The sequence below is a fragment of the Littorina saxatilis genome, linkage group LG8 (assembly GCF_037325665.1).
Source record: "Littorina saxatilis isolate snail1 linkage group LG8, US_GU_Lsax_2.0, whole genome shotgun sequence".
Classification (NCBI taxonomy): domain Eukaryota; kingdom Metazoa; phylum Mollusca; class Gastropoda; order Littorinimorpha; family Littorinidae; genus Littorina; species Littorina saxatilis.
In genome coordinates, this window is record NC_090252.1 from 46,427,719 (window position 1) to 46,450,189 (window position 22,471).

General features: G+C 42.8%; 1 protein-coding gene across 1 annotated transcript; it reads left to right on the forward strand.

Annotated features, from left to right (window-relative positions):
* The first annotated feature begins 532 nt into the window (after nt 1-532).
* LOC138974685 (uncharacterized) lies at nt 533-16,724 on the forward strand. The gene is made up of 9 exons (XM_070347405.1): nt 533-548; nt 1,061-1,604; nt 3,095-3,147; nt 3,482-3,730; nt 4,232-4,513; nt 13,234-13,545; nt 14,315-14,608; nt 15,174-15,287; nt 15,893-16,724. The coding sequence occupies exons 1-9, from the start codon at nt 533-535 to the stop codon at nt 16,123-16,125; spliced, it is 2,097 nt and encodes a 698-aa protein (XP_070203506.1). The 3' UTR covers nt 16,126-16,724.
* The last annotated feature ends 5,747 nt before the right edge of the window (nt 16,725-22,471 follow it).

A 22,471-nucleotide genomic window follows, 5' to 3' on the forward strand; every position in this document is an offset into this window, starting at 1 on the left:
AAATTAATGAGTATGTACATATGTGACAAGATCCTAAATGTTAACCACACTATTCCACTTTATTTTTGTTGGTGTTAGTCGAGAATAACAGGGCGGAATAACACGTTAATTCTAAATCTGTACATAACCAAAATCAAACATTGTTAACATCTTTCTCTGCGAAAAAGACTATCTAATTTTCTTCATCGCTTATGTAGCCAAAAGATTGCGGTGAACCGAACGATGGACTTAGTAGTGCTGAAACAGCTTTTTCTTGTGTAAATGACTTTTTTTTTTCAGCACTGCGAACACTCGCATATTTTCTTTCCTGTGCACTCCACTTCGCTCTACACTATTGTTTTTGTCAGCGGTTGCGATCTTTCGTTATTTTTATTTTTTTTCCTTCAGATAATATTATGTGTTTTTCATAGAGGGAATAACCAGAAGTCACAAGCAGTAAAATCAGGTCCGAAGAATGTATGAGGCAACAATGGGATCATTTGATTTGAAGGAATGAAGTCACGGCCCTTATTTTGTGGAGGCTGGCATTGTCATGGAGGAGATGGGAGGTCTGGGTTTCGCACTTTAGTCGTTGATTGCTGAACTCGTGAGTAAGGTTGGGTAATACGATTCCTGCATAGTGTGTGACAGTGACAGTTCTGTTAGCAGACAAAAATATAGACAGCAACGGGACCTTGGTGGTCGCAAAATACAGCGAACAGAGGGCGTCTGGTCATTGTGGTCCAAAACACGCTTTGTTTTGTGTTGTTCTGGCAATAATATAGAAGGAAACTAACGTCTCATTATCAGTGACTATATTCATCACAAGTTTTGGTCTACGTGGTTCAAAACGGTTAAGCAGATTGCGTGCAACATGAACCTGTTGCTTCTTCCGTTTCCCTGTCAGCTTATGAGGCATCCCCATTTTGTGGCCAGCTTTTGAAGCTGAAGGTCATTGTGTAGCATTCTGTGGACTGTTCTATTTGAAAGTTTAAGTCTTGCACTATATATGCTCGTATGCACACGTTTAAATCTTAGTTCTTAAGTTTTGATACAGCAGCTACATTAGTCTTGTTTGCAGAGCTGTTCGGACGTCTTGTTGGCTATTCAGAGCTGTTCGGACGTCTTGTTGGCTATTCAGAGCTGTTCGGACGTCTTGTTGGCTATTCAGAGCTGTTCGGACGTCTTGTTGGCTATTCAGAGCTGTTCGGACGTCTTGTTGGCTATTCAGAGCTGTTCGGACGTCTTGTTGGCTATTCAGAGCTGTTCGGACGTCTTGTTGGCTATTCAGATCTGTTCGGACGTCTTGTTGGCTATTCAGAGCTGTTCGGACGTCTTGTTGGCTATTCAGAGCTGTTCGGACGTCTTGTTGGCTATTCAGAGCTGTTCGGACGTCTTGTTGGCTATTCAGAGCTGTTCGGACGTCTTGTTGGCTATTCAGAGTTGTTCGGACGTCTTGTTGGCTATTCAGAGTTGTTCGGACGTCTTGTTGGCTATTCAGAGCTGTTCGGACGTCTTGTTGGCTATTCAGAGCTGTTCGGACGTCTTGTTGGCTATTCAGAGCTGTTCGGACGTCTTGTTGGCTATTCAGAGCTGTTCGGACGTCTTGTTGGCTATTCAGAGTGGTTCCCTTTCCCCCCATTTTTGATTACCCTTTTCTTCTGTCAGATTGTAAATTATGTAGCAGCTTTGATTCATGTAACGTTCTTCACTTTTGTAGAAATGTCCTTTGTGTCATTACCCAGCTACACGCTTTCACAGAAGAGGAGTTGTTCATGGTGCTTGACAAAAGAACCCGTTTTGAAGCATTACCCAAAAGTGACGTATGTTGATGTCTCGTCTGTTATGACGTAGCAACCTAATGGCGTCATATCATAGAGGTTAACCTTTCAAATGATATATTATTTTTGATGATCAGTTACTTGAAACATTACTATTAGCGTTTTGATCATTTTTGTTTGGATTATAACTCGTACAAATCTCTCGGTTTAATCGCACTAAAAAAAATTAAAAAAAAGGACAACTGATCTCGTTGTTGTGCTAAGCTTTCTCCAGTTACAACTGTGTTAACCTTAGTTAGAACATGTAACACAATATCACAAGGACATTGACTAAAATATACCAGTAACAAGTACACATGGTTCCAAAGTGCCATAGACGTCACAAAACAGTGCCACGTCAGTGACGCAATGTGTGCACAACAAAATTGGGACAAACAAACACAAATCACATGGTTGACTCCCACATTTAAAAGCTAAGAAAACCAGAAAAAAGGAATAAATCAACCGATCGGTTCATCGCCACAAAACAAGTGTCTACCCAAAACGTCACTGACGTGGCACCATTTTGGGGTGGACAATGTTTTGAATATATCTAAAAAAAAAGTATTATCAATTGATATTTGAAAAAGAGATCAAACGATAGTTTTAGGCTTCTGTAGCAACTTTGACTAATTTTCGAAACCAAAACAATAAAAACTAGCACACGCGATGACGTTCTTAAAAGCTGTAATAAAATGACTTCACACGGCGTGTTCCCAAATGACATCAAAACAAAATGACGGCATGCAAGGGGAGTGAATTAGAGACAAGAGGTGAATGGTATGAGTAACTATTAACGTCTCTTGTGGCGTATGCACGGTTAAAAGGCCGTCAATTCCATTTTGAATTTCAGGCTCAGGTCAGTATTTCTTTTGGAATTGCCCTATACATTTTTGTTTGGTGCCCTATACATGATTTTATGCGTGTGCTTGTGTGTAAGTGTGTGTGTAAGTGTTTGCGTGTGTGTGTGTGTGTGTGTGTGTGTGTGTGTGTGTGTGTGTGTGTTGTGTGTGTGTGTGTGTGTGTGTGTTGTGTGTGTGTGTGTGTGTGTGTGTGTGTAACATTAAGTGTTTATTTTAGAGGGTGGGTGTCAATCACAGAGATATAGAATTATTCTATATATCTGTGGTGCACGTATTTCTGTTATCCTCCGGAGATGCCACGAGCATTCATCAATTCCCCACGTGTTAACCAGCCCACTTCAGGCAGTGTAACTTCCTTATTTCACTAGATCAGTGGAGCTGTTCAGCCAATCAGTGGAAGTGCAGCAACAAACGCTGTGTTTGGTTGTATAGTCGCTGTAACGGACATGACTCCTGTGGGGATGGAAGTGATGAGGAACACTGCGGTAGGTTGTGTGTGTGTGTGTGTGTGTGTGTGTGTGTGTGTGTGTGTGTGTGTGTGTGTGTGTGTGTGTGTGTGTGTGTGTGTGTGCGTGTGTGTGTGCGTGTGTGTGTGTGTGTGTGCTCGCGCGCGCGCGCGCGCGCGTGTGTGTGTGTATGTGTGTGTGTGTGTGTGTGTGTGTGTGTGTGTGTGTGTGTGTGTGTGTGTGTTGTGTGTGCGTATGTGCGTGTGTTTAGACGTTTATGCATATGAAACTATTGGCATACGTATTTGAAAAAATACATTAAGTTTATTCAGATATGGAAATTACATTGATCTTCTGTATGACGAATTACCAGGTAGAGTTCAAATAGACTGTCCACGCTATCTGATGGAAAACCAGAACCGCGATTGCTATTGCCGCTCACACAACGTGTCAGGGTCCCGCACCGTGTTCTGGCAGGGACACGACTCACCGACATTCATCTTAGTTGACAGGTACCTGTTTCTGCGCAATGTCACCCGTGCAGACAACGGCACACAGTACACCTGTGTGGTCATCGCTGACGGTGTCAGGGAAGAAGCGGTCTACACTCTGCGTGTTGCATGTAAGAGTCAACGCGTTTTGAATGTCCAGTTCATGTAGTTTTACTGTTAAAAGGAATGGTTGAATCTGTTTTTTTCTGAATATCGTTCTGAATGTCAAGTCACTAAAAAGCCTTTTATATACATGTGTATACTGGTTGCTGTTGTTTTCTTTCAAATTGACAAACGTTATAGTTTGGTAAAAGTAAACATATGTCAACGGCAAACATTGGGCTGGAGAGTCGACATTACATGTTGATTGATGGTTCCCCTGCATCAACAGCAATCCATTAAGACACAAGCTCACAACACATATTGTTTTAGCGTTGTACACTGTCCTCTGAAACAAAGTTGTCTTCAATTTGAGGCTACATGTTTCGTTTTTGTCTATATTTTAACGTTCGATAAATTCCCTTTTTTTGTTTTTCTATTCAACAAGAGAATGATACACACTCAGAGTGACCTGAACAAAACGCTGCTAGATGTCTTCATTTTTTAATGTATGATATGTTTGTATTTACCAGACGGCCCGTTTGATGACCACATGAGTGTCGGTCCATCCTACGTGGTCAGCAACGGGTCACAGCCGGTCACCCTGACCTGCAACGCTACCAATGTCTATCCAACACCTCGCTACACCTGGCGTGGCGTCACCTGTGAGAAGCAGTCTCCACCAAACACCTGTACCTTCACACCTGTCCCTGCATCTGATGATCTAAGAAACGTCACCTGCACAGCAGTGAGCTTGGCTGCTGACATGTCTGGCCGTTCATCCGCCTCTATGACCATTCCGCTGAACTTTGTGTGTGAGTACAACCAACTGGAAATAGCCAGACTAAGCCTTAGCAAAAGTAAACAATGATTTTTGTGTTTATCTTAGCCGTGCTTGGACACATAGTGACCGTGCACATGACACTGTTCAAACTTACGGCCAGCATAAAATATGGAAACAAATAAATGCGACATTTTGTGTATCCAACTTAAAACAATGCAGTCTATGTCATTTCATTCAAACTTCACATGTCGCGAAATGCATTTAAAACGAGGCTATACCGCACACTTGTCGTATCAGATGTCCTTTTCATGGGTCACGTGAAAGCCGCTTAAATGACGGTACCGCCAACAATTGACCCAACACATTTGTAAGGAGCCAGTAAAACAATTCATGAAAACGTAGAACAGATATTACTCGACCTTTGCTTCATACGTGAAGAAAGTGCAGTTAGTTATCTACTCTGAAGAGGTTGATTCGTATGGCAGTCCTTCATATTTATTATGTCACACCGTTCCTGCTGATGCAGGTGTATATTGTATGGATGGTCGAAAACAGGAGGCTTTGGTGTCCAATTTGGTGGGTATGACAGCAAAAAGCGCCGGTTCCCCGTCATCAAATTAAAGAACTGCATCTTACACGTACCAGTCAACTCACTCGCCTACCTCGCTTGATATACATCCGGGCTCCCTACTGTCACACTTTTAAAACTTTGAATTGTACTGGCTTTGTCTTCATGATACAAAATATGTCCTGTTTTAACAATGTTTGTCTCACAAGCTGTCAATTTATTATTTCGATTATACAAGTTATGTATATTGCCATAAAGAGACTTCCGATTAATACCGATACTTCCATGCACAAAGAAATGTGTTACACGACACTTGAGATTGCCACAAGTTCTCAAATGTCATATAGTTGTGTTCTTTTATTCTACGTCGCCCGTCTTCGCAGCAGCAGAAAACAACTCGTCAAATTGAGTTCGAGGATTTATTTAGCATTCCATACATACAACTGCACATCGTAGCAGAACTCAAATAGAAGCTTTTTTACATACAAATCGCGCTGGCATATATAGTAAATACTCAATCTCGAGAATATTCCAGACCGAACATGATACAACTACATTATAGGAGCCGTGCATGGACTAAACTAGCGACATTCTCTATGACGTACATCAAAAGCGCCGACGCACTTAATCCGAACGAACGCCACGAACTCACGACTAAAACAGCGTGGTAAACAACTTGTTTTGACAGGACTAGAAAGTTCACCTGCATTCTCGTCCAAGCATAAATATTGTGTTTACAAAATATAATATCGGTACTTTCCCACAAAGTACAAATAAGTCAACTACATGCAACACACAAAACTGAACCAAAGCTCAGCAACGGTAGCGTTTCCTAACATTACCCCCAACACCAGAAGAAATTTACCTAATTTCTTTCAATCATTGAAACGCTACCTGTACACATATTATGTATACATAACAGATTGAAATCCAGGTATGTACATTAGTCTGTTGGAGAATGAACACAGTTTTACTCACATACTCGGCTGAGAAAATCTGCTCCAACATTGTCTGAACCTTTGATCGATTCCACTCGCATATCAAAGTTCTGCAAGTACATCACCCACCTCATGATACGATTATTCACAAACTTCGCAGAGTTCAGGTAGGTGATGGGTTTGTGATCAGTCTGAAGCACGAATTTCACCCCCTGGAGGTAGAGTTCAAATTTCTTGATTCCCCACACGATGGCTAAACACTCTTTCTCCATGGTCGAGTAGTTCTTCTCGGCTCCTGACAACTTCTTGCTGGCATAGCTGACCGGAAACGGTTTACCTCCATGCTCTTGCATCAGCATGGCGCCGATCCCTTCGTCCGATGCGTCTGTACGCAAGATGAACTCTTTGGCAGTATCAGGAAGGCGTAGCACCGGGTCTCGTGACATCAGGTCGCGCACGGTCTGGTATGCCTTCTCCTGAGCTGGTCCCCAAAGTATTCGGTTGGGGCATCCTTTTCGGGTCATGTCCGACAAAGGCGCCGTTATGGCGGCGAAGTTTGGAATGAACTCTCTGTAGTACCCAGCCAATCCAAGGAAGGATCGCACCTGCTTCTTGGTTTTAGGACGTGGCACATTGAGGATCTTGGTGACGTTTTCCAACAAAAGCCCCTTTTGACCTTCCTTCAGTGAATGACCTATGAAGTCAACGTTGTCGGTCCCCAAAATGCACTTGCTGGGTCTCACGGTCAGATTGGCTTTTGTCAGGCGGGAAAACAGTTCCCTCAAAGTCTCCAGATGCTCCGCAAAGGTCTCCGTGTGGACTAGCAGATCATCCCAGTAGTACACAACATTCTTCATTCCTTTGAGCATTTTTCGCATTCCCCTCTTAAGGGTAGCACCACTGTTCACCATGCCAAAAGGCATCCGCAGGCACTCATACGTTCCGTCTGGAGTTGCAAAGGCGGTCTTTGGTATGTCCTCTTCGCGCACAGGAATCTGCCAATATCCCTTGCTGAGATCGATCTTTGATACGATCTTACTGCCAGTCAACCGTCGGAACAGATCAGCCGCCGTCGGCATTGGTTCAGGGTCAAACACGGTGATCTTATTCACTTTCCTGAAGTCAATGCATACCCTGTTTGTACCGTCTTTCTTCTTGACAACAACAACGGGAGATGAGTAAGGGGATGATGACTCACGGATGACCCCCATCTTCAACATGTTGTCGATGTCCTTCTTCAAGGATTCCCGAGCCTGAAACGGGATAGGGTATGGTTTTGAGCGAACAGGAACGTCAGATGTGAGGTGGACTTCATGTTCGACCAAGGACGTAGAGCCTGGAACATCAGAGAACCTATGGGTGAAGTCGCCCATAAAATCATGCAGCTCCTTATGCTGATCTTCTGTCAGGTCAGGTCCTAGCTTGACGTCATCCACTCCCTCTTTCTTGTGGAGGTCTCCCAACTCCAGTAGTTCCTCACCGTCGAACTCGTCTAGTTCGGCTGGTTCTTCCACCATTGCTGCGACCTGTACTGCTTCCGGAGGTCTCTCCACATACAGTTTCAGGAGGTTAGCGTGGTAGATCTTGGACTTCTTGCCGACATTCACCTTGTAGTCGTTGATCCCTACCACGGCCTCAACCTCGTATGGGCCTTTCCACTGCATCAGTAGTTTGTTGTGATCAGTGGGAAGCAGTATCAGCACTTTGTTACCTGGTGTAAACTTCCTGTTTACGGCTTTGCGGTCGTAGTAGTGCTTTCCACTATCCTGAGACTTTCTCAAGTTCTCTCGAGCAATCTCGAGAGTCTCCTCCAGTTTCTCTCGCAACTCGAACACGTACTGGTAACTGTTCTTCACTTCAGGTGTGTCCACATCTTTCGTCCACAATTCCTTTAGTATCTGCATCGGGCCTCTCACGGTCCGCCCGTACATCAGCTCGAACGGGGAGAATCCAGTGGACTCTTGTGGCACCTCCCTGTATGCAAACAGCAAGGCATTGATGTGGCGATGCCACTGCCTTGGCTGCTCACTGCATAGTTTCTTCAGCGTGGACTTCAGCATCGTATTGAATTTTTCGACCAGCCCATTGCACATCGGGTGATAGGGTGTCGTAGTCAAGTGACGAATGCTCAGCAGCCTGTTGACCTCTTCCATGCATTCAGAGACAAACTGTGTCCCCAGGTCTGTGAGGATCTCTTCAGGAACCCCAATTCTGCTGAAAATGTCCACAAGTGCCTCGGCAACAGTCTCGGTGTCAATTTTCTTCAGAGGCACGGCTTCTGGGTACCTGGTTGCATAGTCTACCAGGGTCAGTACCCAACGATGACCTTCTTCACTTGGTGGTTTGATCTCGCCGATGAGGTCAATGGCCACCCTCTTGAAAGGTCGGTCGATCAAAGGCATCTTCTGCAACGGCACTTTCGGGACCCTTCCTCGAGGTATGGTTTTCTGGCAAATATCGCACGATCGGCAGAATCGAGTCACATCTGCATGCAGTCCTGGCCAGTAAAACGCAGCCTGGATTCTGTCCGATGTCTTCTTGACACCCAGGTGACCTCCCATAATAGAGTCGTGGGCCACCTCCATCACCTGGCGCCTAAGTGGTTGAGGCATCAGAACTTGACGTAATGGCTTCCCACCGTTGACTCTCGCGTGCTGGAACATTCTATACAGAATCTTGGCCTTCACTTCAAAGTGCACAGTGCCTTCGCCCTTGGTCATCTCCTTGACAGGACGACTCCTGTACTTTGTTAAGGTCGAATCAGCTTCCTGTAGCTGAATCAGCTGATCCCTGTCCACGACAGCAGTTGCAGAACTGTTGGTGACCCTGAGTGGCGTAGTTGTTTTGTTCTTCTTCGCCTGGGCTCTGGTCGTCACAGCGCATACAACCTGCGGCTGGTCGCGGCGATGCACAGTTGCTCTGTCATCTCGTAACAGTTCGCTGATATCTTCATTCGCGAATGGCAGTGGGTCTTCCTCCTCAACAGCAGGCTGAGCTGCGCCCATTCTCCATTCGACATCAGGGTCATCAGGACGTCTCGCACCCCCAATGTTCCCAATTAATAGATCGTACAAGGGCTTCTTCAGGCAGACGGCCTCAACTTCTCCGGTGAAGTATGGAGTATCTATCTGGATCTTTGCCACTGGTGCCCTCACGCATTTGCTGTCAGCCATGAGCGTCCACTTGAAGTCACCAGTGAACTTCTCTGTTGGCACCAGATCCTCTTTGACAATGACTCCATTGCAGCCCGAATCTCTGAGAACAGTCACTTCCTGCTTCTCAACAAATCCCTTCGACACGGGCATGTTCGACACTGACACAGCTGCGCTGGCGACGACAGAGATTGACTTGCCATTGGCGAGTAGAAGCTGGCCATCAGATAGACATTCTTCCACGTCCGATGGTGTATCCACTTGCTCGGCAGCCCTTGGGAATATGACGCTGCTCGCACATACTTGTTGGTTCGAGCCACTCATTTGCCTCTTGTTGTCGTAATATCTCCGTCGATGTTCTTGCGCTTTGTCATTGTCATGTCCGTTATTTTTCTTTTGGGGACAGTTGGCGACTCGGTGGCCCTTGGCATTGCAATGGAAACACGTTATGTTCTGCCCTTCATTGGATGATGGTGCGGACTCAGTTTGTCCCTTGTGAGGTTGGTTTCCCTGGTTCCCGCTCTTCTGGAAAGGTTTCGATGACTTTGACGTCCCCAGGGTCCTTCCATGAGCAATGAGATAACGCTCAGCAGCATCAGTAATGTCCTTCAAACCCCGCAGTTTTTGCTCTTCCAAGCGGGTCGCCAGGTCCTTCGGGCAGGCATTAAGGAACTGCTCCTTCACGATCAAGTCCCGCAGACTCTCGTATGACTGCTCTTCACCTGATAACTCCACCCACTTCTGCAGGTATGACGACAGGCGCTCCACAAACTGGCTCGGTGTCTCTCCAGACAATGGCTGGCATTCGCGGAAGCGTTGACGGTAGCCCCTTTCAGTGAAGTTGTAGCAACGCAACAGAGCTTCCTTCAGTACATCATAGTCTCTGGCGTCATCATTTGAGAGTCTAGTGTAGACCTCAAGTGCTGCCCCAGTCAAATGTGCGCTGAGTTGAATCGCCCAGTCGTCGCGCTGCCATCTAGCACTCTCAGCGAACCTCTCGAATCTTGCAAGGTAGCAGTCGATCTGGTCCTTCCCGTCAGCGAATGCTGGAAGTTTCGGTGCCCTGTGTAGCATTTGCTGCTGGTTATCTCTTTGGCGTGGTGCCTCGTGCTGATTTTGAACACGCACCATTTCTGTCTGAAGCTCTAAGCGCTTGGTCTCCATTTCTATCTGGAGCTCTAAGCGTTTCAGCTCCATTTGCCTTTCTTCACGCTGCGCTTGTCTTTCTTCACGCTGTGCTTCTCTTTCTTCACGCTCACGCTGCGCTTGTCTTTCTTTATCTTCACGCTGCGCTTGTCTTTCTTCACGCTCACGCTGCGCTTGTCTTTCTTCACGCTGCGCTAGCAGTTGTGTCTGGGACTCGACGAACTCCGTCAGCTGCTTGCCTTTCAGTCCCAGTTCAACTCCTTTTGCCCAGAACTCAGCCATTCTGGTCTTTTCCGGTGCGTTCGTCTGTATTCTTTCACAGCCCCGAACGTAGACGAATGTAGTCTTCTAAAAGAACACAGTCTCTACCGCACCTCCGATGCTTCTCTCGTCGCTGTTCACCTTCGTAGACGCAGGCTGCCACCCTCCTCGTCTAACGTGACGGCGCACTCTGCTCACGATACGTACACGACGTACCCCAGTCGTATTTCGTAGTATTAATGCACTAGCTCCGCGACGAAGTCCGTCTCGTCCAAACGGCAGCTTACCTCTGTAATCCCGATACACTCCGGCGTCGCTCACCGTACCGAGCTGCGGCGATTACCAAACTCTTCACCAGTCACACCGAATCCACGGTTCCGTAGTCTCAATACTGATCCCTCAGGATACACCCGATTGATGGCTACCTCCTGTGACTGTCTTGACACTAGTCCTTGTTGCTGGAAAACCCTTGGCGTTAAACGTAGATCCTTGGCTTGGCCCCCAATTGTTACACGACACTTGAGATTGCCACAAGTTCTCGAATGTCGTATAGTTGTGTTCTTTTATTCTACGTCGCCCGTCTTCGCAGCAGCAGAAAACAACTCGTCAAATTGAGTTCGAGGATTTATACGACTCTGACTACAGGCAGGAGGTAGATAGGTTTGTGGGGTGGTGTGAAAACAACTATTTAGAGCTTAATGTGGGGAAGACAAAGGAAATGATAATGGACAACAGGAGGGGGGAACATGTACACAGGGAGATAGTGATCAAGGGGGAGGTCGTAGAGAAGGTAGAGCAGTATAAGTATTTGGGGGTGATTATAGACAATAAGTTGACATGGAAACCAAACTATAATGCCTTTGTGAAGAAACTCCACTCTCGCCTGTACTTTTTGAGAAAACTCAGGTCTTTTAACATCAGACAAGAAATCCTTCAGATGTTTTACACTTCAACGTGCAATAGTGTGTTGTACTTTGGCTCCGTGTGTTGGGGTGGCAACATCAACAAGCAAGACAGGGATAGATTAGATAAATTCATCAGGAAAGCAAGTGGGGTGGTTGGGAGGAAGCAGGACAATTTCACATCAACACATGAACGACGACTGACTGACAAGGTACAGCAGATTTTGGCTGACGACTCGCACCCACTCAGACCGGAATTTGACAGTAGACGGACAGACAGGAGCAACAGATTCAGACAACCAACCGCAAGATCCACACGCTACAGAAATTCGTTCATTCCATCTGCAATTCACATCTTCAATTCTCAGGTGGGGCGGTAGATGCTGGTGTTGTCGCTCTGATGCACGGGGTCAGTGTTCTGTATTGTTTCAGTATTGTTGATTTTGTTTTGCATTCTACTCTCTTAGACAATATGTGATAACCGGCAAGGTGCTGACTTTCTTTTGTGCATTGTTGATGGTGAATGCATGTTAATTTATTTGAATATACTTTCTTATGTGATAACCAATGTGCTATATTTTCTCAGGACAAAGAACAAATGTTTATTTTGAATGTTTTATGTATGTTATTATTACGGACACAAACGCTCAGCAATGTAATTTCTCTTTTAGAGATTAATAAAGTTATTGTATTGTATTGTATTGTATTGTATTGTATTTAGCATTCCATACATACAACTGCACATCGTAGCAGAACTCAAATAGAAGCTTTTTTACATACAAATCGCGCTGGCATATATAGTAAATACTCAATCTCGAGAATATTCCAGACCGAACATGATACAACTACATTATAGGAGCCGTGCATGGACTAAACTAGCGACATTCTCTATGACGTACATCAAAAGCGCCGACGCACTTAATCCGAACGAACGCCACGAACTCACGACTAAAACAGCGTGGTAAACAACTTGTTTTGACAGGACTAGAAAGTTCACCTGCATTCTCGTCCAAGCATAAATATTGTGTTTACAAAATATAATATCGGTACTTTCCCACAAAGTACAAATAAGTCAACTACATGCAACACACAAAACTGAACCAAAGCTCAGCAACGGTAGCGTTTCCTAACAAAATGATTCTACCAAACGCTTGCTCTCCATGGAGAGCACATCGGGCATTCCCTAGCGGTAAGCGGTAAGCGGTTAAACGAAAGGGCGTTTGTACTGTATGTAAAAAGCCTGGTGGTGTGTTTGATCAGACTAATGGACGTAGGAGAGTTGGCCTTAACGTTGGGGTTCGACAAATATTGCTTTCATTTATTTATTTATGTTGTTGTTGTTGTGGGTGGATAATTCGAGCTACATTTACATGTTTAGGTGTGCTGAGGAGGCCATAGCGAGTAGTTTCCGTCAGGTTTTGATGACACTAGTTTCCGTCAGGTTTTGATGACACTATAGTTTCCGTCAGGTTTTGATGACACTCAGTGTACGTCTTGTTTTATTTGAACACTTTGCAATAGGCATCATTTGACGTGCCAGGCAAAGCTCTTCAATCACAATGTATTCCCATTTACTCACAGAAATTGGATTGTTATCGTTCTGAAACTTGACTTGCCTAAAACAAATATTTCTCTTACACCAAGGTGGCAATTTGTTTCGACAAGATTTGAGATTGTATGAAGCGTTATTTTAGCGTTTCCATATCGATCAACTCGAATGATTTTGTAAGTGCCACACATGCATTAAATAACTGTCACACACATATTGTTTTAATGTTTGCCAGACAAGGTGGCTGTGGAAAGCCTAATGCTGAACGGTACAAACATGACGATGACAGTAAATGGAGACGACCAGGCCACGCTTTATCTGGTGTGTGGAGTCTATGGACGACCTGTCTTCACCACTGTAACTATCGCAACAGGCAACACCACCTTCGCTCCTTCTGACATTCAGTACCAGACTACAGGGAAGTGGTACTTTGAAGCGCAAATAACTCTGTCAGAAGTCCAGTGCCATGACATGGGGACCTACATCTGTACTACTGACAACGGATTTGACGAACCTGATTCAAAGAGCATCTTGCTAAACGTCAGATGTGAGAGACTGATTACAATTTATGTCAAGAAATATAATTGTATCTGTTCATCTTTGTTCTACACTTTGTTTCCCAATTTGTTTTCTTCTTCATAACAACAACATCAACAACAACAACAACAACAACAACAACAACAACAACAACAACAACAACAACAACAAATCAGTGCACCGTTTACCTTGTGGAAACAACATATGTCCTTTTAGAGAAACAAAATTGTCATTCATTGACTAACATCATACCGTTTTGAAATTAAAATAGTCCCAGAGCATCACAATTTTAAAATTGCGTGATCACTGATCATCAGTAAACTGTTTGCAGCAGACACTTTCAATTGTTTTCATTTTACTTTTATATACTGTAGTACGGCGCTATGAACACGGTCTCTTATAATTATCATTATAAGTAAACTATATTGTTTGCAGCAGACACTTTCAATTGTTTTCATTTTACTTTTATATACTGTAGTACGGCGCTATGAACACGGTCTCTTATAACTATGCGCTTTAAACAAAAACATGTATTTTTGGTTATTAATTAATGATGTTTTAAAATAATCTATATTTTGGTCATATTTGGAGGCAGCCGCTTCATACACCTTTTTTGGTCAGAAGCACGACAGCGTGTAAGATATCAATACTGTGTGCAGGTTCTGTTTCAAATAGTAAATGTCAATTCTTAACGAGGTTAATGTTCACCAGCCTTTTACTTCAGTTGCGGAAATGTTTCGGTTCAAAATAAAATTATTTGTAAGACATTATTGTTTCAGGTCCACCAAGAGCCATCTCTCAGATACATCAACACAAAACAGAAGGACGCCTGGACTTCACTATGGAAGCGTACCCTGCGCCAGATACGTTTTTCTTTATTCATTTTGGAAACCAGACAAACACCAATGTTTCTTCTGACATGTTTGCCCCGAGGTGCGAACAAGATCAAGTGACCGAATACAAAGTAAACTGCCATGTTGGGCTCCGCCATGTTCCCTCGGGACTCTACGGAATGTACGTAGACAACAGCCTGGGTAGTGCTAATTTCACCTTCTTCGTCGATAAGAACCAAGGTAAGGTAACAGGTTCAAGTGACAACTTGGTTTGACAATACTGTGTGCCAGCCTTTGTCTGGTTATGCCATTCGTGTGATAAACTATGCAGCCATGTTTTGCAAATCGCGGGTAAAAAGCAGTTTTCTATTTTGCCATCCTGAAACATTGGTGACCCTCACACTGTTACCAGACACTCCCCGGACTTATATTAAGCCTAGCGCAGAACCGCGCGAGGTGACATGCGACTCATTTCGTGGTGGAGGGTCACCTTAGTCACAGGCTTATAACTCAAACAGTTTTCGCTCTTTTCTAAAACGGTTTTCACCACTGGATAGAGCATAACAAACTCTTTATGAAAATGTACAAATATGAAAATCATGCAATGGTGACATGCAACTCATTCCGTGGTGGAGGGTCACATATGTGCTAATAGTTTTCTTAAAAGCACTTCAAAACATTAAATAGATTATCATTAATTGCGGCCATACGCATTGTATTAGGTAACGTGGATACTTCGTTTTGCCACCGTCATAAACGAAGACATACACAATGCAGATTTAATTCGTGTACGTTTTTATTCTAGGAGACGAACTAAGCCAACAGTCAGACGCAGTGTGGCCAGCCACTGGGGGAGGGGTTGCATTGCTCTTCGTCGTCATCGTTGTCGTTGTTGTTGTCATTCTGTGGAAACAACGAAGTAAGTTTCGGAACAATTGTTGTGTGTGTTTTCATTGAAATACTCCCTTGGTAGCTTTGTGTATGGGGATGTGTGTGCGTGCGTGTGTCCGTGTGTTTCCGTCCATCTTTCTGGCTGTCTGTGTGGTGTGTCAGTCTTTTCATTTAAAATATTAATTGTTTTGTTTGTAGAGACTATCCTACTCTTGTTATCTCTTTGTATTACTGTTCTTGTTTTTTTCTATTTTCTCTTTCTCTCGCGTTTACACACATACAACACACACACACACACACACACACACACACACACACACACACACACACACACACACACACACACACACACTCACACACACACACACACACATACACACACACACACACACACACACACGCATACACACACACACACACACTAACACACACACTAACACGCGCAGAATAACTAACACACACTAACTCACCCACACACACACTAACACTGACACGCACATTATGCTCTAACTTTTGAAAAGTTTGTAAGTTTTTTTTTTATCAAGCTCCTTCTGTTCACAAACCTTTTGCAATTAGTGTGCCTTTTATTGTCGATGCCTAATTTACTCGATGTTTCCATGTCATTTTGTGCAGCCTCCACTGCCACAAACCCTGAATACGACAGAACCTCTCATTTCTACGAAGACATTGACAATAACCCCCTGAGTGCGCTGCAGCCAGTAATGAGGGACCCTGCGCATGACAAGCCGCTATACGAAAATGCGAGAGTGCTTTTGCCGCACAAAAAGGGCACTGTCATCTACCAAAACGCCAGAGTAGTTGTGCCACCCCAAAAGGACTCCGTCATCTATCAGAATGCTTCTTAGATGCAATTCTATTTAACTATGTTACTTAGCAAATGCTATGAATACAGGTACAGAAAATAATGATACATGATTCCTTTCCATTGGAATAATATTAGTTTGTGTTAGATTGTTTTGGAAACAAAGCTGATCAGGCAAAAATGATTTGTTTGCATACCTTTTTCTTGATATAAAGTGGTTATTTTTACATGCAAACTAACCTATGCATACGCAAAATAAACACAGATCTATCTGTATGTAGGTTTGAAGCAATGGGAAGGCAATCATAACACATAAAACAAGTCGCATGAGGCGAAATTACAACATTTAGTCAATCTGTCGAACTCACAGAATGAAACAGAACGTACTGCATTGTTGTCACCAAGACATACCATCTACGTCAATCCCCGCGGCAAGAAAATCGCTCACGTTTTCCGTGCAACACGAAATGAAATTGAAAGGCCAGAAAAGCGCAATTTATAGCGTATTGCAGTAAGCAGGAAAGCGTTCTTTTCTGTGTTCTGTTTAACTTTCTGAGCTTGTTTTGAATACAACATATTATATCTATATGTTTGTTGAAACAGGAAATGATAAAGAATAAGATGAACTAATTTTCGGATCGATTTCTTCTTCTTCTTCTTCTTGGCGTTCGCAGAGGTTACACAATCAGTCCAGCACTGGTCGTTTTGTCCAACTCCTGTCGACTGCCGTATAGTTTGGTCTGCAAGGGGGATCGATTTCTTAAATTGTAATTGCAGTACTAATTAACCTACATTCGTTAATTGTGATCACATTATAAGAGTCAACATGACAAGTGTATATAATTTTAGATTCAGAATTTGGTCAAGATTACGATGCAATCATTTTCAAATCTGTTTGCGAAACATTGATTTTAATGACAACTTTAATGAGCAAACTAATTAACTAAGTTTTAAGCTTTCGAGCTGCAATGCAATCCCATTGTCCGGACTTTGTCAAAGATTGCTTGACTAAAATGTCAACTAATGTGGTTGAAAAATTAGGGGGTGACAGGGCGGCATCATCTTTCATTAAAAACCAGATATGACGTCATCAAAGATATTGATTAAAAAAAAATCAAAAACAACGGGGGATATATCTACCCAGGAACTCTCATGTCAAGTTTCACGAAGATCGGTCCAGTAGTTTTCTCGGAATCGTTCTACACGCACACACATACACACACACACACACACATACGCCACACCCTCATCTCGATACCCACTCAATGTTAAAACATTTAGTCATACGTTAACTAACTGTTAAAAACCGGCACGGTTGGCCAAGTTAGAGGTAAGGCGTCCGCCCCGTGATCGGGAGGTCGTGGGTTCGAACCCCGGCCGGGTCATTCCTTAGACTTTAAAATTGGCAATCTAGTGGCTGCTCCGCATGGCGTCTGGCATTATGGGGTTAGTGCTAGGACTGGTTGGTCCGGTGTCAGAATAATGTGACTGGGTGAGACATGAAGCCTGTGCTGCGACTTCTGTCTTGTGTGTGGCGCACGTTATATGTCAAAGCAGCACCGCCCTGATATGGCCCTTCGTGGTCGGCTGGGCGTTAAGCAAACAAACAAACAAACAAACTAACTGTTACAAGCAGATAAGAGAGTTGTTTTGCTTTGCTTTCAAATAATGGAGCAAGGGACTGCTCGTGAGAGAAATAGAACAAGATAACAATAACAATGTACTCACCAGAAACCAGCAACAAGAATACACAAACAAGAACAAGAACTGGTTTCGACTTTTCGTCTTCGTCAGCACAAGGTACAAGTCGCGAAAGGCAAAATTACTACATTTAGTCAACCTGTCCAAATCACGGACTGAAACTGAACGCACTGCATTTTTTTTTACCAAGACAATACAGCTTCGTCAATCACGGTGAAAAGGAAATCGCTCACTTTTTCACGTGCAAAACGGAGTGAAATTGACAAGTCAGAAGAGCGCGGTAGCGTATGGCGCCAAGCAGGAAAGCGCGCTTTTCTGTATTATTTTTAACTTTTTGAGCTTGTTTTTAATACGACATATTATATCTATATGTTTTTGGAATCAGGAAATGATGAAGAATAAGATGAAATAATGTTTGGATCGATTTCACAAATAATAATTGTATTACTAATTAACCTAGTTTAGTTAATTGTAATCACATTTTAAGAGTAAACATGACATATGTATATATTTTTAGTTTCAGAATTAGATGAAGAATACAATACAATCAATTTCAAATCGGTTTACGAAAAATTGAATTTAATGACAACTTTAATGAGCAAACTCATTAATTAATTGTTAAGCCTCCAAGCTGAAATGCAATACTGTGCACAGTGTTGACATATGTTGATATTGTTTGTGTAGTCAAGAGAGCACAATTTGAATTTGATGGATTCAGCATCATAAAGAAGACTGTACAATATCAATTTGTTTTTAAATTTGCCAAGCACATCATGTGGAGCGTTTAATAAATACCACTGATTGTTACGATATTCCTTATAAACAGTTATAAATGTGTTTGAGCTACAATGGATTAACATTTTCATGTACAATACCTCTTTTTCTTTTTACTTTTTTAATTCGGTAATCTCCTTTAAATGTGTATGTGTTGTTGGAATATGTGTTGGTGAGACATATGTATGCGTATATCCACGAAACAAAAGATATAACATTTTCATAATAATTATTATATGTTTGTCTGACATCTAAACATAATAACATCACATACACTATCATTCTGCAGAAGCCTAAAACAAATGAAATGGTTTACTTTTTTTCAAGGCCCACGTACTCACATAGTGCGCTGTTAGATGATTGTTATAACTTTGTTGTGAATGATTTTGGTTTTGTCTGTCTTTATATATATATATATATATATCTCCTGTGTTGGTGTGTGTGTTGTTTTTGTGTTGAGTTTGTGTATTTGATTTTGTTGCATGATTTTGAAAATAATTATTCACGTTTGTAAAGCAGATTGTACATAATTTGCACAAAAATAAACTTGATGTAGTATTTAGTTTTAACCCAACAAATACAGAAGAAATATGGGTGTTTTTCTGCTTTCACATATATTTTGTTGCGTATTTTATTTGTAATCGTTCAATTCTTCTGAATTACTGTTTTTAAAATTTGTCTTTTGTTTATTTTCCTTAGTTGTCCGCTCACTGAGCTTTTGTGTATAGTTTCTTTGTATAAACTTTGTCGCAAAGTGCGTATACATCCGGTTTGCTCCCCGCCAAAAGGCTGATGTATTCCGTCTTCGGGGGACTAAGTTTTCCTTCTTCTAGGAGAGTTGCCTTCCATGGATGATGAGCCTCACCTGCCCTCGTTTTTTATATTTAGTCAAGTTTTGACTAAATATTTTAACATCGAGGGGGAATCGAAACGAGGGTCGTGGTGTATGTGCGTGCGTGTGTGATCTTTAACGTGCACACCCCAATGTAGTGTACACGATATGGTGTCCAAAAGGGGGTAAAACAAAACCACATGACTAGGATCGCAGTGTGCACACAAAAATCAGTGGTTAAGGTTTGTTTGTTTGTTTGTTTGTTTGTTTGCTTAACGCCCAGCCGTTGTTATTGCTTTGATTTTCTCCTTTCTTTCATTTGGTAAGAAACCGGCACGGTTGGCCAAGTTAGAGGTAAGGCGTCCGCCCCGTGATCGGGAGGTCGTGGGTTCGAACCCCGGCCGGGTCATTCCTTAGACTTTAAAATTGGCAATCTAGTGGCTGCTCCGCATGGCGTCTGGCATTATGGGGTTAGTGCTAGGACTGGTTGGTCCGGTGTCAGAATAATGTGACTGGGTGAGACATGAAGCCTGTGCTGCGACTTCTGTCTTGTGTGTGGCGCACGTTATGCCCTGATATGGCCTTTCGTGGTCGGCTGGGCGTTAAGCAAACAAACAAACAAAAACAAACAAAATTTGGTAAGAAATTACTGTATAGAAGAAAATAGAGTTATGCACATATAACTTGTCTATAGCTGTCGTGTTTGCTTTCATAAAGCTTCCTGATTCATATGCACACTTTCATAATAAATTCAGCAGTGTTAAGTGCCTGTAGTTAAAATGTATATTTGTTTTTAACCACAACCTTAATTTTCGTTGTTCATCTGTGGCTGCTGGTCCCCTCCCGAGATTCACTGCCTCTTTTTTTCTACTTTAGGGAAAATTACGCACACGCTTTGTAAAAAGTCTCATGCTTTCTTTGTTAAAATTATTTTATTTGTATTCAATAAAAAAAAGTATGTATCTTTATGTTTTGAAGTGTGTTTGTTTGTGTCGGTCTGCCTACTCGAACAACTTTTTGTATGCAGACACACGTTTCACCACATTCTCAAAAATCATGCTTGCCAAAGACATATTCTTTATTGTATCGAGAGCAATAACAATGTTGCAAATTGCACTCATTTGTTTTTATTTTAAACCGCTGATACATTTAAAGAACAAAAACAGTGTACGTCCGGCAGAATTTATTTTTATTTTTATATAAATGCCTGTATAAACAACTATCAAATGCTCCCATGTTAAAGAGTCACACAGGTCAGTTGAAGCACAAGTAAAGTATACTTTGCAACTTCAGTGAAACCGGCACGGTTGGCCTAGTGGTAAGGCGTCCGCCCCGTGATCGGGATGTCGTGGGTTCGAACCCCGGCCGGGTCATACCTAAGACTTTAAAATTGGCAATCTAGTGGCTGCTCCGCCTGGCGTCTGGCATTATGGGGTTAGTGCTAGGACTGGTTGGTCCGGTGTCAGAATAATGTGACTGGGTGAGACATGAAGCCTGTGCTGCGACTTCTGTCTTGTGTGTGGCGCACGTTATATGTCAAAGCAGCACCGCCCTGATATGGCCCTTCGTGGTCGGCTGGGCGTTAAGCAAACAAACAAACAAACAAACTTCAGTGAAAAATAAGTAAAGTAAATGGCAGGCTGGTGGTATAATGTTCATGTGGATTATAGTTCATTTTGTGCAGATTACTCTTCAAGCATATATACCCATCACAAAGCGGCTTTAATAAAGATAAACATCGACGGAGAGGACCAGGGTATTCACATAGAAATACGCTTATCACGATGGATTACGCATTATAATGATATACTCAGCTTTTGTCCTTTGTTTGAGCAGGACAGTTGTACGTCTAGCTGCCCTATCCGTCACTTGTGAACATGTTTTCATATCGGTATTCAACCCAATATTTACCTTTTTTCATCCTCAAATGACAAGACATTGTGAACAGCCTGCCTTTCGCCCAGTATTATACATGCACATTTCTCACTCATTAGTTTTGATGTGCATGGGTGTCCCGCAGCACAACATAGTTGGATCACTTTTCATCAACAGCCGTTAATGTCACCGTCGCTGTCATTGTGTCCAACGCTCGCTGTTCATCTGCTTTTTGCTTTGTATTGTGAAAGTGAACACTGTTGTCGTTATACTTAGTGGAAAATTACTACAATGGACAGAAACATGGAGTACTGAAAAGACTCAATTTGCACATTTGTTCTGGTGTCAGCACTATAGATTATATTTCTTTTTCATTTTCGTTACTGGGAATTCGGGTCGCTTCCTCACAGTGAATAGCTAGCAGCAACAGAGTCGTGCTACGTGTGTGCGTGTATTTGTCTAATCATGCAGCCACCTGAACTTATGGCAGAATGATTGATGTCTTAACGTGCCACAGTGGTGACACGGGGGTGGATCATCGATGCTGTCTCTGAGTCTGCACATAAAGTTGACCCGTGTCCGCCCCGGCCCTGATTCGAGCCCGTGACCCTAAGATCACAAACACATTGCTCTACCAACTGAGCTACCAGGACACACTAGTATTATGTATCACACTTTCCATCTTTACCCTGTATAAAGTCACAGCTAATGCCGCATTGAGGACAGGTCTCTTTTGTAATGTAACCTTGCATGTTATTACAAATACAATGCATGCGACGATGTTAAGTGTATTAAAACTGCCTGTCCGCGGACGTTTATTTTGGTAACAGTGTGGGCAATACGTTATAATATGTTTTGTTTGGATTAAAAACAAGCTCATAAATTATTACAGCGCTACACTGGCGTGTTACTTTGTGTGCGTGGACGTGACACCGCGGCCGCGGAGTATGTCATCAAATAAGATATTGAGTATTGTTTTTGTGAAAACATGTGGTGCGTTTAAATTCATTCTGTAAGTTCTACAGATTGACCCTATGTATTAATTTCGCATCTCGCGACTTGTTACTTTATATAAGGCTTGAGCTGACGAAGGGTAAGTAAATCGTTTTAACAGGATGTGTGTTTGTGTATAGGGCACTGCATTAGCCAACATTCCTTCCCGCGTTCTACCTCTGCGGGAAAACCCAGAGTCACTCATTTGATACAT

Bases quoted from the DNA above. Each gene is read 5' to 3' on its own strand.
- LOC138974685 (XM_070347405.1), top strand. The intron at 3,148-3,481 runs GTAGGTTGTGTG...ACGAATTACCAG, and splicing joins AAGTGATGAGGAACACTGCG to GTAGAGTTCAAATAGACTGT. The intron at 15,288-15,892 runs GTAAGTTTCGGA...CATTTTGTGCAG, and splicing joins CATTCTGTGGAAACAACGAA to CCTCCACTGCCACAAACCCT.